At 51.0% G+C, this 12,916-nt stretch overlaps 1 protein-coding gene across 1 annotated transcript in view; it reads left to right on the top strand.

The window, feature by feature from the left end:
- Positions 1-10,980, top strand: part of Mcf2l (MCF.2 cell line derived transforming sequence like) — a 148,768-nt gene extending 137,788 nt beyond the window's left edge. Inside the window, exons 18-31 of the mRNA XM_029480661.1 lie at positions 56-148; positions 243-335; positions 1,007-1,132; positions 1,957-2,178; positions 2,306-2,398; positions 3,369-3,447; positions 3,566-3,632; positions 4,120-4,235; positions 4,479-4,571; positions 5,367-5,441; positions 7,881-8,002; positions 8,595-8,707; positions 9,174-9,277; positions 9,417-10,980. Of these exons, the coding sequence (XP_029336521.1) occupies positions 56-148; positions 243-335; positions 1,007-1,132; positions 1,957-2,178; positions 2,306-2,398; positions 3,369-3,447; positions 3,566-3,632; positions 4,120-4,235; positions 4,479-4,571; positions 5,367-5,441; positions 7,881-8,002; positions 8,595-8,707; positions 9,174-9,277; positions 9,417-9,502 (1,482 nt within the window). The 3' untranslated portion in view covers positions 9,503-10,980. The remainder of the gene's footprint in view (positions 1-55; positions 149-242; positions 336-1,006; positions 1,133-1,956; positions 2,179-2,305; positions 2,399-3,368; positions 3,448-3,565; positions 3,633-4,119; positions 4,236-4,478; positions 4,572-5,366; positions 5,442-7,880; positions 8,003-8,594; positions 8,708-9,173; positions 9,278-9,416) is intronic.
- The last annotated feature ends 1,936 nt before the right edge of the window (positions 10,981-12,916 follow it).

The following is a 12,916-nucleotide window of genomic DNA, read 5'->3' on the forward strand; positions in this document are numbered from 1 at the left end:
CATGGCAGAGAAGCAGTCTGTGCTCTTTGTCCCCCCACCCCCACCCTGGCTGCAGATGGAGGAGTTCCAGATCTATGAGAAGTACTGTCAGAACAAGCCACGCTCCGAGAGCCTGTGGAGGCAGTGCTCTGACTGCCCCTTCTTCCAGGTTGGTCCCGAGCCCCTCCCCCCACTAGTATTTCCTTCCCCGGGGCCGTGGACAGAGCCGTGGCCTGGTGTGACCAAGTGTTTGGTGGTTGCAGGAGTGTCAGAAGAAGCTGGACCACAAGCTGAGCCTGGACTCCTACCTGCTGAAACCTGTGCAGAGGATAACCAAGTACCAGCTGCTGCTCAAGGTGAGCCTCCAGGGCCNCCACCCTGTATCAGCCACACCTGCCTGCTCTGCTGGTCAGGCATCTACAGGGCTCACCGAGCCCTAACCCTAGGCCCAAGGGAACTCTTATGAGCCACTTGCTGTGGCTCCAATTCATTGAACCATTTGTATGGACCTACTGTGTGCTGAACATCGCAGAGTGCCAGGTACCTGCCCATGGCCAGCTATACTAGGAGCTACAAGAGGCTTGATGGCCTACAAGCCTCTCCATGAAGGGGATGAGAGCTGATCCCTGCCTGTCCTGTTGGTCCCTAGCACAGAGGAAAGTGAGGAGTCTCTGGCTTAGAGTTAGCTCAGTGTGGCAGGACAGGAAAGGGTTTGTATCCCTGTGCCTTTAGCAGGGCCATGGCAGCAAGCGGGAGGCAAGGGTGCACCTTTCCAGCCAGGCAGCTCCTGCTCCGCAGACCCCAGCTGTCTGTCCGTCTGTCATCCCAGCTTCTGGGAGGATGTAAAGCGACGTCCTGACAAGCAGCAGGAATCTGGTGTTGGTGTGCTGGTGTCTGTCCGGGGGCCNCACCAGACTCCCAGGACTCCATCTTCAGGCCTTGCCTGGAGTCTGAAAGACAGCCAGCTGCTCGTAGTGGAGAAGAGAGATCCTGGTCTCTAACTGCATCTCCTCACATTTCCCCTCAGGAAATGCTGAAGTACAGCAAGCACTGTGAAGGGGCAGAGGACCTGCAGGAGGCGCTGAGCTCCATCCTGGGCATCCTCAAGGCGGTGAACGACTCCATGCATCTCATCGCCATCACTGGCTATGATGTAAGGCCCCATGGTGGCACTGTGGTGCCGAGGATACGCTGGCCTTTGTCCTAGCTTGGTCCTTGTCTCATAAGCAGTTTGATAGGGAAATCCTAGCAATACTTCCAAGCTCCCTGTGTCTTGAAGTGAACANATGGCCCTGGGCCTCAGGCAGCCCCAGGCTCTGATTCAAGTGCTTGTCCATATATGGAGCAGACCAAGACGGTTCCCCTAGGAGGGTGAGGGATGCCCCTGAAACCTCTTTCCTCCTGCCTACTTCCTGGACAGCACTGGGACCCTCTGTTTTATATGATGAGGTGTGTGGTCCAGTGGCTGGTGACAGGTGGTTGCCTAGGGTAAACTTCTCTTTATAGGCCCACCTCAAGTCCACATAGAAGGGTTTTGCTTCTCTGAATGTCTACTTAACATTCATTTTCTGGTTTTTTTAATGGCTAGATTGTATTTTTTTAATAGTTTTAGATTTATGTCAGTTGTATGTGGAGCTCAGATTCCATAAACCCCATCCCTGCCTCTGCCTCATGACACACCTGTGACACCGGTTGGGCTGTGGGGACATGTGGTTTAGCTGAGTCTGCTGTGCGTTAGGGTTCCAAGTGCTGTCCCTTCTCCACCACAGTAGTGTCTCATGNCTCCTCCATGCTATGCCTCCTCTTTCCCCCAAGCCCTGCAGCAACTATCCAATCTTTTCCCACCTCCCCAAACCCACCCCTCTGGAATGTGCTGCAAGGAGAACCCTACAGTGTGCAGCCTTCCAAGTGCATACTGGACGCCAGCCCTCCCAAGTTCACCTGCCATGCATGCCTAATGTGTGTCCTGTGTCCCAGGGAAACCTTGGCGACCTGGGGAAGCTGCTGATGCAAGGTTCCTTCAGCGTGTGGACAGACCACAAGAAGGGCCACACCAAAGTGAAGGAGCTAGCCAGGTTCAAGCCCATGCAGCGGCACCTGTTTCTGCACGAGAAGGCCGTCCTCTTCTGCAAGAAGAGGGAGGAGAATGGGGAGGGGTACGAGAAGGCTCCTTCCTACAGCTACAAGCAGTCCTTGAATGTGAGTGACTCGAACAGCTCTAGGAGGGGCTCCCACCATCCTTAGTCCTTACCCCACCCTCAAGGGCTCCATCAGCTTCCACGTCTCTGGATGCATGCTGATGCCTGTCTTTTCCTACCCCTGCCAGATGACGGCTGTCGGCATCACAGAGAACGTGAAGGGTGACACCAAGAAGTTCGAGATCTGGTACAACGCAAGGGAGGAGGTTTACATCATTCAGGTACCTGCCCTGCAAACCAGGAGCCAAGGGCTCTCTTGGGCCTCTCCAGGGTGGGCAGTGAGAGACTTCGAGTGAGAACCAGGTCAACAGCCTTCATGGATGCACCCCTCAGAAGCAGNAGCTACTGTACTGGGACACAAGATGTGCTAGGCAACACAGCTAGGGTACTAGAAGGNGACTTCCAGAAATGCCTCTGGCTCTCACACCTCTCAATTGTCCTGGAGAAATTTGTCCACACAGCCTGGCTGTCTGGTAGAATGTATGGCACACCGGTCCTTATTGGCCCATGGGAGAGAGGGCAGAGCTACAGTATATAGGCTCAGGTGATAGCATCCTCCCCATGAACCTGTCAAGAACCTAAGGACTCCATACAGGTCCTAACCCAACACAGCTGTGCCCTCCACTTGTCCTCAGCACATAGTGGCCACAGAGGTGTGGCAGCGCCAGTGTGCCTTCCAGTTTTATACCCAGCCCAGCAGGCCACACAGACCTGAATCAAGGTTTGGGCCCAGCAGCTGTCCTGACAATAGTATTCAAGCTAGGCTTCAGACCACTTTACTAACACAGGACAGCAGTCCTGGCCACAGGTGACACTCTCAGCCTGGTCACACCCATCTGGCTACCTGTGTGAGTTTGAGACTCNCTGTTGTGCCTGTCACCTAAAACACAGTCAAATAGAGGACACATCTGGGAGACCTGCACTGCAGGCCATGCCACTAGCCCAGCACACCAGCATCTGCAGAAGAGGTGGCCTTCTGCTAGTAACTGGCTGTCTTTACCGTGCCCTGGACACCATGGCCTTTTGCAGCCAGTCCTGTNCTACAGAGAGACCCTNAAAGGGACATTCCCACCACTTGCTCCTGCTCCATACACAGGGGTCCCTTGGTTCCTAGGATTCTCCTTGAGGGAGTCTGGTGGAAACTGCAGTGTGTTTTTCTGATCACTGGCTCCCATTTCTCTTTTGGGGCAGGCGCCAACCCCAGAGATTAAAGCAGCGTGGGTGAATGAGATTCGGAAGGTGCTGACCAGCCAGCTGCAGGCTTGCCGGGGTGAGGCTGCCTTTGGCTTCTGCATGCTTTCTCATGTGCCTTTGCCAATGCCTGCGAGTGCACTGATGCTCAGTTCCCACTGATAACTGGTGTGTGTCCCTTGCCCCTCCCCCAACAGAGGCCAGCCAGCACCGAGCCCTGGAGCAGTCCCACAGCCTTCCTTTGCCCACGCCATCCAGCACCAGGTGAGCTTGCATGGGTATCACTCAGAAGCCGAGGGAGCAGAGTTTCTTACTGGGCATGTCTGGAATCCCAGCACACAGGACACTGTGGCGAAAGGATCTACTGAGGCTACAGAATAAAACATAAGGAAGAATAGTAATACTTCCGTAAACACCACAGTTTACTTACTGTGTCACTGAGAGGAGTTTGCACAAGGTCCTCCAGCGTCACCTGGAGATGTTGTACCAGTGGTTTATACCTGAATATCAGGCCTGAGGGTGTTGTCCCTAGTCCTAACTTCCTCTGCAAGTCCCCTGCTTCACAGCTGCCTGTTTGTGGATTACCTCTCAAGATAGTCAGCATGCCAGTGGTACAGCCAGGTGACAGTTGGTCACCAACTTTGAATGAGGGANAGCACNCGGAAGACAGTCTAGAAGCCAAGATGTCTTAATGCCCTAAGACACTAACCNACATACTGATTTTTTCTCTATGGGTCACTGATGCCTTCAGTCCCACGAAAGGGAACACAAGAAATGTCAAGAAGCTCGAAGACNGGAAGACGGACCCACTCAGCCTGGAAGGCTACGTGAGCTCATCGTTACCAAAGCCCCCTGAGAAGGGCAAAGGTGAGTGTCGACTGCAGTATGAGCCTTTCAGACACTGCTCCTGGAATGCCCAGCGGTCAGCATGGGAGAACCCAGGTCACATAGAAGGAGACCCCCTCATTTGTGGTCACCGGGTACCTCCACCAGGTGCACCCTAGGATGTTCAACTGCTCTGCCCACCTTCCTGAGCATGGGGCCATGGCCCCTTGCCCCTGCCATCCTCCCTCCCAGATGCTATCTCTGCACTCTGTCTCTCCCTCCTAGACGATGCGGTCCCTAGTTCTACCTCTGAAAGCTCTGCGCTTTCCAGAAAGCGCTTCACGCTGCAGGGCTTGGCTAACCTCAAAGGTCAGAAAGGTAAAGAGGCAGTGCCCCCCACTGCCTTCCACACCATCTTCCTGTGGTGACCTCTGGCACCACATGCAGCCGCACGAGCCCATTTCTCACCCTGTCATTCGTGCCCACCAATGCTGTGTAGATACAAATGCCTGACGTTATCTTTTAGGGGTGCCTTTTGGATACAGAGAGAGCCAACTTTATGAGTGCAGCCTCCTAAGAACTGGAGCTGTTAACCACTTTTCCAGTCTGACGTCTTCTGCCCCTTCTCCCTCTGCCTCACTTCACATTTTCCTGTCAGCTCTGCAGGCCTCTGCCTTTCTTGCTGTTGTGACCCTCAAGTGCTGATTACCATGGTCAGGCGTCTTCTGGGGTGTTTTTGCCAGTGAACAGTGGCAAAGAAGCCTTTTAACTGAGAGCTGAAATAGACTGGTCACCTGGGGATGCTCTTCAGTGACCAAAGCCCTGGTGTGTTTCAGCTCTGCACAGGGATCCCTCCCAACAGTCCAGCTCTCCCCAGGTGACAGGCATGGGTTCAAAGAACTAATGTGCTCCCCAATTTATAATTCTTNCCTGGCTTCAAACTTGAGCCGAAGAAGCTGGTTCTTTCTAAAGCAGAGCTGAGGGCAGCCCCTAAGAGGATGACTGACGGCTAAGGCCACCATCTCCCACCTCTGCTGTCTGGACCTCTCCCCTTCCCTGTGAGAACCCTCAGTCATTTCATCTCGCCAACCTTTCACCTGCCTCCTCCACTCANTNGATAGTTCTTCAGCTTTCTCTCTACTGTTGTATTTTTGCCTCTTCCTCTTCCTGCAGCCTCTCCGACCAGTCCTGACAAAAAAGCTAAGCGGCACGAAGTAAAGAGCGACCCGACTCCCTTTGGTTTGCGAGGTAGCGCTGCAGCCCCTGAACCCCAGCCCAGCATGCTGTCTGGCTGTGCAGGGCACCTAGGATGAAAGCAAGTAGATCAGATGAGCCAGGAGCAGTAGTAACTGATGGGTCACAGCTTGAAGCCTAGTAACAGATGCTGACAGATGCCACATTCCTGCTGGCTCCTTAGCCCATGGTTGGCAAGCANAGGCCCAGCTTAGCTGACCAGCTTTTCACTGAGATTTATCACTCAGTGCTGGTGCAGGCTACAGGTGCCCTGTTCAAGGGTCACAGTACCAACACCCTCCCCCGAGTCACCAGCCAGCCCAGTTCTTCTGGGTAGAAAGAAGCTGCAAGATCAAGTCTTTGCTCCAGGCGGACGGTAACTCACATGGGCCACTGGAGTCAGCTACACTCAGGGCCTTGAGTCTCTGTGTCCTTCTCCCAAATCCTCCATTGTCCCTCAAGGATCTCAGATTCCAGGAGAGGGTTCCCAGGAGCACCCTCAGCATGATACCAGACTTACCCTACCCCCAAACGATGCTCCAAGCCCCAATTCCCCAACCGGTGTGCCAAATGCTGTTCCCACCTCGTTCCAGCTTAGTGTTCCCCATCCTTCCTACCTTCCATCATGCACTGCCTTCTACAGAAGTGGGTGCAGATGCAGGCCACGCCTGAGGGGGGCATTGTACAGAGCCTAACGTTCTCATGCAGTGTCCCAGCATCCTCCAAAGAGAGTGATCCCCCCCCCCTAATCTGCAGTCATCAATACTTGTAAATCCTTTCATGTACGTGTCTCGCTTCTGCTCCCTGGAAACTGCCAGAGCAGCATGCCAGGCTCCCTGTTAACAGAGTGTCCAATACTACTGACAGCATTGTGGCCTGGTGCTGATCTGGTCACAGACACTTCAGTTATGGCAGCTGCCAAAGCTTGAGCTGATTGAAGCGTCTCAGACACGCTAAGGAAGGCAACGGTTTCTTTATAGTTTGTGACCCGCTGGGTGGGCTCTGATGATGGAAAGTTGTGTACTTAGAAGTGTTCATCTGCTCCAACAGTCCTTCTGCTCAGGTAGAGGCCCCCGTGTAAGCACTGTAGAGGTGGTTGGAGGGGAAAAGACAATTGAGTCAGGCTTCTTGCACGNGTCTTAGAGCAAGAAGGGAGATAGATGACTATAGCTGGGAACCTCTAGAAATCAGTTCTTAACTTACATGCAAGCCTGACATGACACTTCCCAGGACCAAGTGCACAGCTGTCCCCAGGCCTTAGGGAGGTAGACAGAGGGGCTCCACTTGTTCCTGCCATGGTGGGGTGGGCTCTGAGCCTGCATATCTGGTAGCTGGGAAGTGTCTAGGCCCAGCTGTTTCCTAGGAAGACAGAGAGGCTTACCAGGGTCCCTGGGCACGCTCAGCTCTGGAGCGGTGGCAGAGCTAACAGTTTCTTTGTTGCCCTGGTTTCATGGGGGCTATTTTGTAATCCCATCACACCCCTGCATCCTCTTACAAGGAAGAACCACACTGCACCAGCATCTAGTACCATATGATGTCAGGTATGCCTAGCCTTGGATCCAACAAGCAAGCTGGCCTTCCTTGCTGTGCTTTTTGTGTGATGATGTGTCCTCCAGTGTCATCCAGTGACTATTCAGTACCCAGTAGGACAGGGTACTTGCTCCAACCTATTACTGTCTGAAGAATTTACTCAATAGGAGTTTATGATCTCCATCTCTGCAGTATGGGAAATACTGTAATATCCTTTGGCGCATACATCAAGATAAACAAGAATGAAGCAGTAGGAAATTCGGGGACCCACTGGCCAATCCAGTGGATTTGCCAGGAGGCAGGNCTGGGGCTCTATCATTGCTAGACTGCCAATACATGGCTTAATGTAGTCCTGGTCATTAACTTGTGTATCTCACAGGTCAGGGATTTNCTTGGTCATTCTTGCTGGGAATTGTTTTTCCTGGCGGCCAAGTAGGTATTGCCCATCGGAAGTTTTATCTGAAGAGAGCATCCCTTTATGGGGTTTGCTATAAGGTTTAAAGTAGGTGAGCTTAGTAGGGCCAGGGGCCTGAAGAAGGTAGAAATGTCTAGGGGAGTTCTGGGCCTCATCTTACCCCTTAGAGTGGCCCAGCAAATAGCAAAATAGGCATGGGCACTCTCATACTGCGTCTCCCTGTGCTATGCAATCACAGCAGAATGGAGCCAGCATTTTATAACAGTGTAGGAACCAGTGGGGAGTCTAAGCAGATGATTCCAGTGACAGAAAACTGTCACATACCACACAGTTCAATGAACCTAGGAAGATGGTAGACTTAAGTTCAGAGTCCCACAGATACACGTTCCAAGGGGTCTGTGGACCTCAGATCGAATACACTTGGGTAATGGTGACTGCAGTGTGTGTGTGTGTGTGTGTGTGTGTGTGTGTGTGTGTGCACATACCTCACACGACACTGTTTCTCCTAGGCTGGAGCAAAACATCCCACTCCCTGGAGGCCCCTGAGGAGGACGGAGGCTGGTCCAGTGCTGAGGAACTCATCAACTCCTCTGATGCTGAGGAAGACGGGGGAGTGGGCCCTAAGAAGCTGGTAACCATGACCTCCCTATGGGTGTCCCTGAGTGGGTCCCTGTGTCTAGTGAGGATACATCCTGGCCTGGGCCCTCTGTTGCAGCCACTGTTCATCATCTAGAGATACCCAGTGCTCACTTANATCACTGTCCACTACCCACAGCCCCANGGCACCGTGTGCCCCCTGCCTCTGCTAGAGCACAGGCATGGTTTACCCCTTCTTAAGGGGACAGTCCATACTTACGCATAGTTCACATTGGTAGAATGTTCTAGCCAAGCCTGTAAAGACAGGTAGTAATGTGGACACATTGANACACCCGTTTTTATTTTTTAACATGGCCACAATATGAATTATATCATCTCCCTAACACTAGGAGTCTTTCAGTTTAAGCCAGAAATCTCACCAAAACCTCTACAAGTGGCAGAACCCCAACACTACACTGGTCTTCCCCTTGCTAGTTCTAATGTGGGCGCTGCTGCTAGTGTATAGCTGGTGATAGAGGTAGAGAACAGACAGAGATAGAGGATAGGTGTGTTGTGGGGGCTGCTGGCGCTGGGAGGGGGGAGTGCCAACAGGATGAAACCTCAGCCCTATCCCTTGTCACCCTCAGGTGCCGGGTAAATACACAGTGGTGATGGATGATGAGAAAGGGGGCCCTGACACCCTTGCCATGAGGAGTGGAGATATGGTGGAGGTAGTGGAAGAAGGCNCTGAGGGCCTCTGGTAAGATGGCGGTAAACTCTCCTGCCTCAGACATGTCCCTCACACACAAATGACCTGTGTGTTCCTACCCAGACATGACCATGTGTGTTCCTACCTCAGATATGTCCCTGTGTGATTTCCACCTCAGACATGTCCGTGTGATTCCTACTTCAGACATGACCTATGTGTTCCTACCTCAGACATGTCCCTCACACACGAATGACCTGTGTGTTCCTACTTCAGACATGTTCTTGTGTGATTCCCACCTCAGACATGACCTACTTGTTCCTACCTCAGACATGTCCCTGTGTGATCCCACCTCAGACATGATCTGTGCNTTCCCACCTCAGAGGTAACCTGTGTATTCTGACCTCAGACATGTCTCTGTATGTTCCCACCTCAGANGCATCCATTTGCCCACCTCAGAGGCACCCAGCGACAGATTGGGGGCCTGTGGAACATTACAGCCAGTGACTTCTTCTTTCAGGTATGTTCGGGACCTGACCAGCAGCAAGGAGGGATGGGTGCCAGCCAGCAGCCTATCCACCCTCCTGGGCAAATCCATTTCAGCCCAGTGTCTGAGCAGCTCAGGTAAGACCCACTGTGCGCGCCAGCTGTGCCCTGAGCCTGCCGAGATCCTCAGCCCAGAGCCTGTTTAAAAGCAGAGGGGTTTCTAGGTGTGCAGAGCAAAGGGCCAGGGCCGAAGCCTGTCTCCACTGGTTTCCCGCAGACTCCAGCCCAGGGTCAGCCGTGCTGAGCAGCTCATCCAGCTTCAGNGAGGGCTACCCTGCTCCCTTCTCCGAGCTCCAGGGATAGTGGCCAGGCCCCTGTGGCAGGCACTCGAGGTCACCGTGCAGTAGACCAGCATGCAAATCTCTAAGTTTTTTGGTTTTTTTTTTAATTTTTATTTTTGCTTGGGCTTGCTTAGTTTGGGAGGGGATGGTGCTCCGAGATCTCTGGAAACAGGAGGCCCCTGTCAGCCATGGGCTTCAGAGGACATTGGGGCCTTGGAACCAGGACCCCGCTGCATATGCAGATGCCAGGAGACAACAGTTCACCACCAAAGCTTCTTCAGAGACTCCAGAGTGGACAGAGGCGGGGCTGTGGGTCAGGAGACCCCTGTGCAGGAAGCTGGGAGGCAGCCAACAGCCCCTGCTGTGCAGCCTCTCTAAGGTGTCCTGGCCTCTCTGGTGCTTTCTACGGCAACATGACCCTGAGGAAGCCACTTCTAACAGGANTGAACAGTTTGCTACCAACAGCCTAAGAGGGGGATCAAGGGACTCTTGTCTTTTATAAGTTTTTGATTGTTTTTTTTTAAACAGGGATTAACCCCATGGCCATTTTTTTGTGGTACTCTGGCCTCAAAACTTTAACCAAGAATCACTGTGTTTACATGAAATGACAATTTGATACTGTATTTGATATAAAACTATTTTTTGTTACTGGGGTTTACATCAAAGCACGTTGTTTATACAACTAACTGATTTCTGGGGCACTCTCGCTGAGACCTGGCACTCCCTGGAATACAGGTGCAGGAAGGCCTGGTCAGTCAGGGGGCGTGTCCTCCTGGGCAGCCAGGGGGCATGTCCTCCACCAAAAGCAGTTGGAAATCATTGGAAGTCTTGCATCTGCATAGGTTTTGTTTTCACAAGAAATGTAAAGTATAATTTAAAATATTAGCCTTCTTTTCTACAATATAAAGGAGACTCTCTGTTTTTTAAAAGAACATCATTAAATTAGGATATTTTTATTATTTTTAAAGAAAATGTATAACTCCATGCTGTCAGCCATCCTCAGCAACTCAGGCACTGGCTGCCTCTCCATGTCAGGGCAGGCCCCACTTCCCCTCTCCTAGCCCCGTCCACTCTGCCCTACAGCAGGAGGGGCTGCAGCTGAGGTAATGGGGGAGGGCGGGGACCTGCAGCCTCCATTCAAGTCACGGCAGAACTGCCACAAACTGTTGTTTTCTGCTTTCTTGTGTGTTTCAGAAACAAATTCTGTTCTTTGGAAACTCTCTGTGCCTAGTAGGGCAGATATTTTTATATGTGTGTATATATGTTCACGTGTGTACATAGGATCTTGGTGTAAAGGATGTATTTATGGTCTCACGCTGCTGAACATGTGTCACTTTACGGTCCCTCCCTGTCTCCTCACCCTGCTGCCATGGGAGGCCACCGAGGCTCGTTCACCACTGTATGTCCAGGAAAAACACCCTCCTCCCTGCCCTATGGCTTGCCAAGCCATTACTGGCTACACCTTCAGAGAATGGTAATAAAATAAAAAACGTGCAAAGACTCAGTAGCATTTCTGGTGTATGTGTTATGCAGGAAGAATCGTAGGACATATCTGCCCAGCCTGTTTTGAAAAAGCCACCTTCCTTTGGGAACTTGTCCTCATAAGGACACTTTAAAATGTCATGTTTTGGCCAGGCATGGTGGCTCATGCTTTTAATCCCAACACTCAGGAAGCAGAGGCAGGTAGATCTTGAGTTTGAGGCCAGCCTGGTCTACGTAGAGANCTCCAGGCCAGCAAGAGCTACACACAGTGAGACCTCATCTAAAAACCAACCAACAAACAAATGTCACACCTCATTCAGCGTTGCTCTTATTTCCTACTGCTCTGATATAAATAAAAAGTTAAACTCAGAAGTCTTTATTGTGAGAGTGAAGTTTGAATAAAGGCCAGCAATTCCTGCCACCTTCCCTCTTGGTGTGAGCCCTGGGCTCCCAGAATGGTTGTCATGAATGCCTTGTGTGGCTACTGTAAGACTGAGGCAGAACGGTAGGGTGTGGAGGAAGTGCAGGTACCACGCATAATATGATATATGTTTTATTTTATCTGACAGTGATGGTGTTAAAATAGTAACAACATATACTTGGGTGTGTGCTGAGTGTGAAGGGGACCAGAGACATGCAGTAGAGGCATCACAGAATAGTAATAACACACTTGGCAAGTCCTCATTGAGAAGGTAGAGAGTGAAGCAGATTTGTTGATCTGTGAGAAAGGTAGGGTGGAGAAATGGGGAAAGAACAGTGAGCAGAGACACAAAACTATAATAAAGAGATGTGAGCAGACATGTCTNACTCACAGNGCANNTAGTGTCCTAATTGATGTGCCCAGACNGCACCAAACAGGCTAGATAAATAACCGCTAAAGGGGAGCCTGAGAAAAGGGCGACGACTGAGAATAAATGAGANCAAAAGGAGTAGCCTGAATAAAAGGAAAAGAAAGCTGACATAGTAATGCTAAAATGAATGCAAAAATGAAATTTAAGGCAGTTAGACTATAAGGAGCTAGATGGACATCCAAACTTTTAGGCTAGTAATAATGTTCCAAGTGCAGACAGCAAGGCTTGGTGGTCAATGCTCCTGTCATAGACATTGATACCTGTGTATCAAACAGGAAATGGTACCATTTTCAGCACACACAGAACATTCACAAAGCAATGANATAGATAGTTTGTGAATGGTGTTTGGAAGTCTGTAGCCATTATTCTGTGTCATTACCTAAGGGTGCAGCTGAAATATGACTGAGNTGGTACCCACTTAATCTAATCTGACAACATTGTGGATAACAAGTATAATCAGTAAAATTAAAAGTATAAAGAAGAAATTGAGGGAGTTAAAATAAAAACAAATCAAAATCAAAACCTTAATTCTTGAAATCCAGAAAAACTGACTGTAACTTGTAGAAAAACAAAGAAACAACCTTGCCTGCGCCCACACAAGCTGAGCAGATCTCCACCCACCGAACATCCACAGAGTCGCGCCGCGCGCCAACAGAGCGGACATGGGCAAAGCTAGGGCTGGGGTTGCTGCTTCCCGCACTGCTCCTACCCACACAGATTTAATGCAACCAAATATCTGTTGCACCAGTTTCCAGTAACCAGAATATTTCTGNTTCCCCAAATCCAAGTAATGCTACCACCAGAGCGGGTGGCAGCTCCCAGCAGTCCACAGCTGGTCTCCTGGCTCTCCCGCTCTCTCTTCTACATCTCTACTGTTAGAGACTCAGGCCAGGAAACGTTTCTACTTCCCATCTTCTAGACTCACCCCAAATGGCAACCACAAGTCTAATGTGACCAGGAATAAACAGGTCCACCTCGTATTGTTACCATACCTCAACAGAAAACACTGAGAATTAAAAAATCTGACCAGATTAAAGGACGAGTTGAGAGAAGAGAGATGCCAATATTGAACCTGCTGGGATCTTACATTCCAAGATGAAGAC

Source organism: Mus caroli, chromosome 8 (genome assembly GCF_900094665.2).
Source record: "Mus caroli chromosome 8, CAROLI_EIJ_v1.1, whole genome shotgun sequence".
Lineage (NCBI taxonomy): Eukaryota > Metazoa > Chordata > Mammalia > Rodentia > Muridae > Mus > Mus caroli.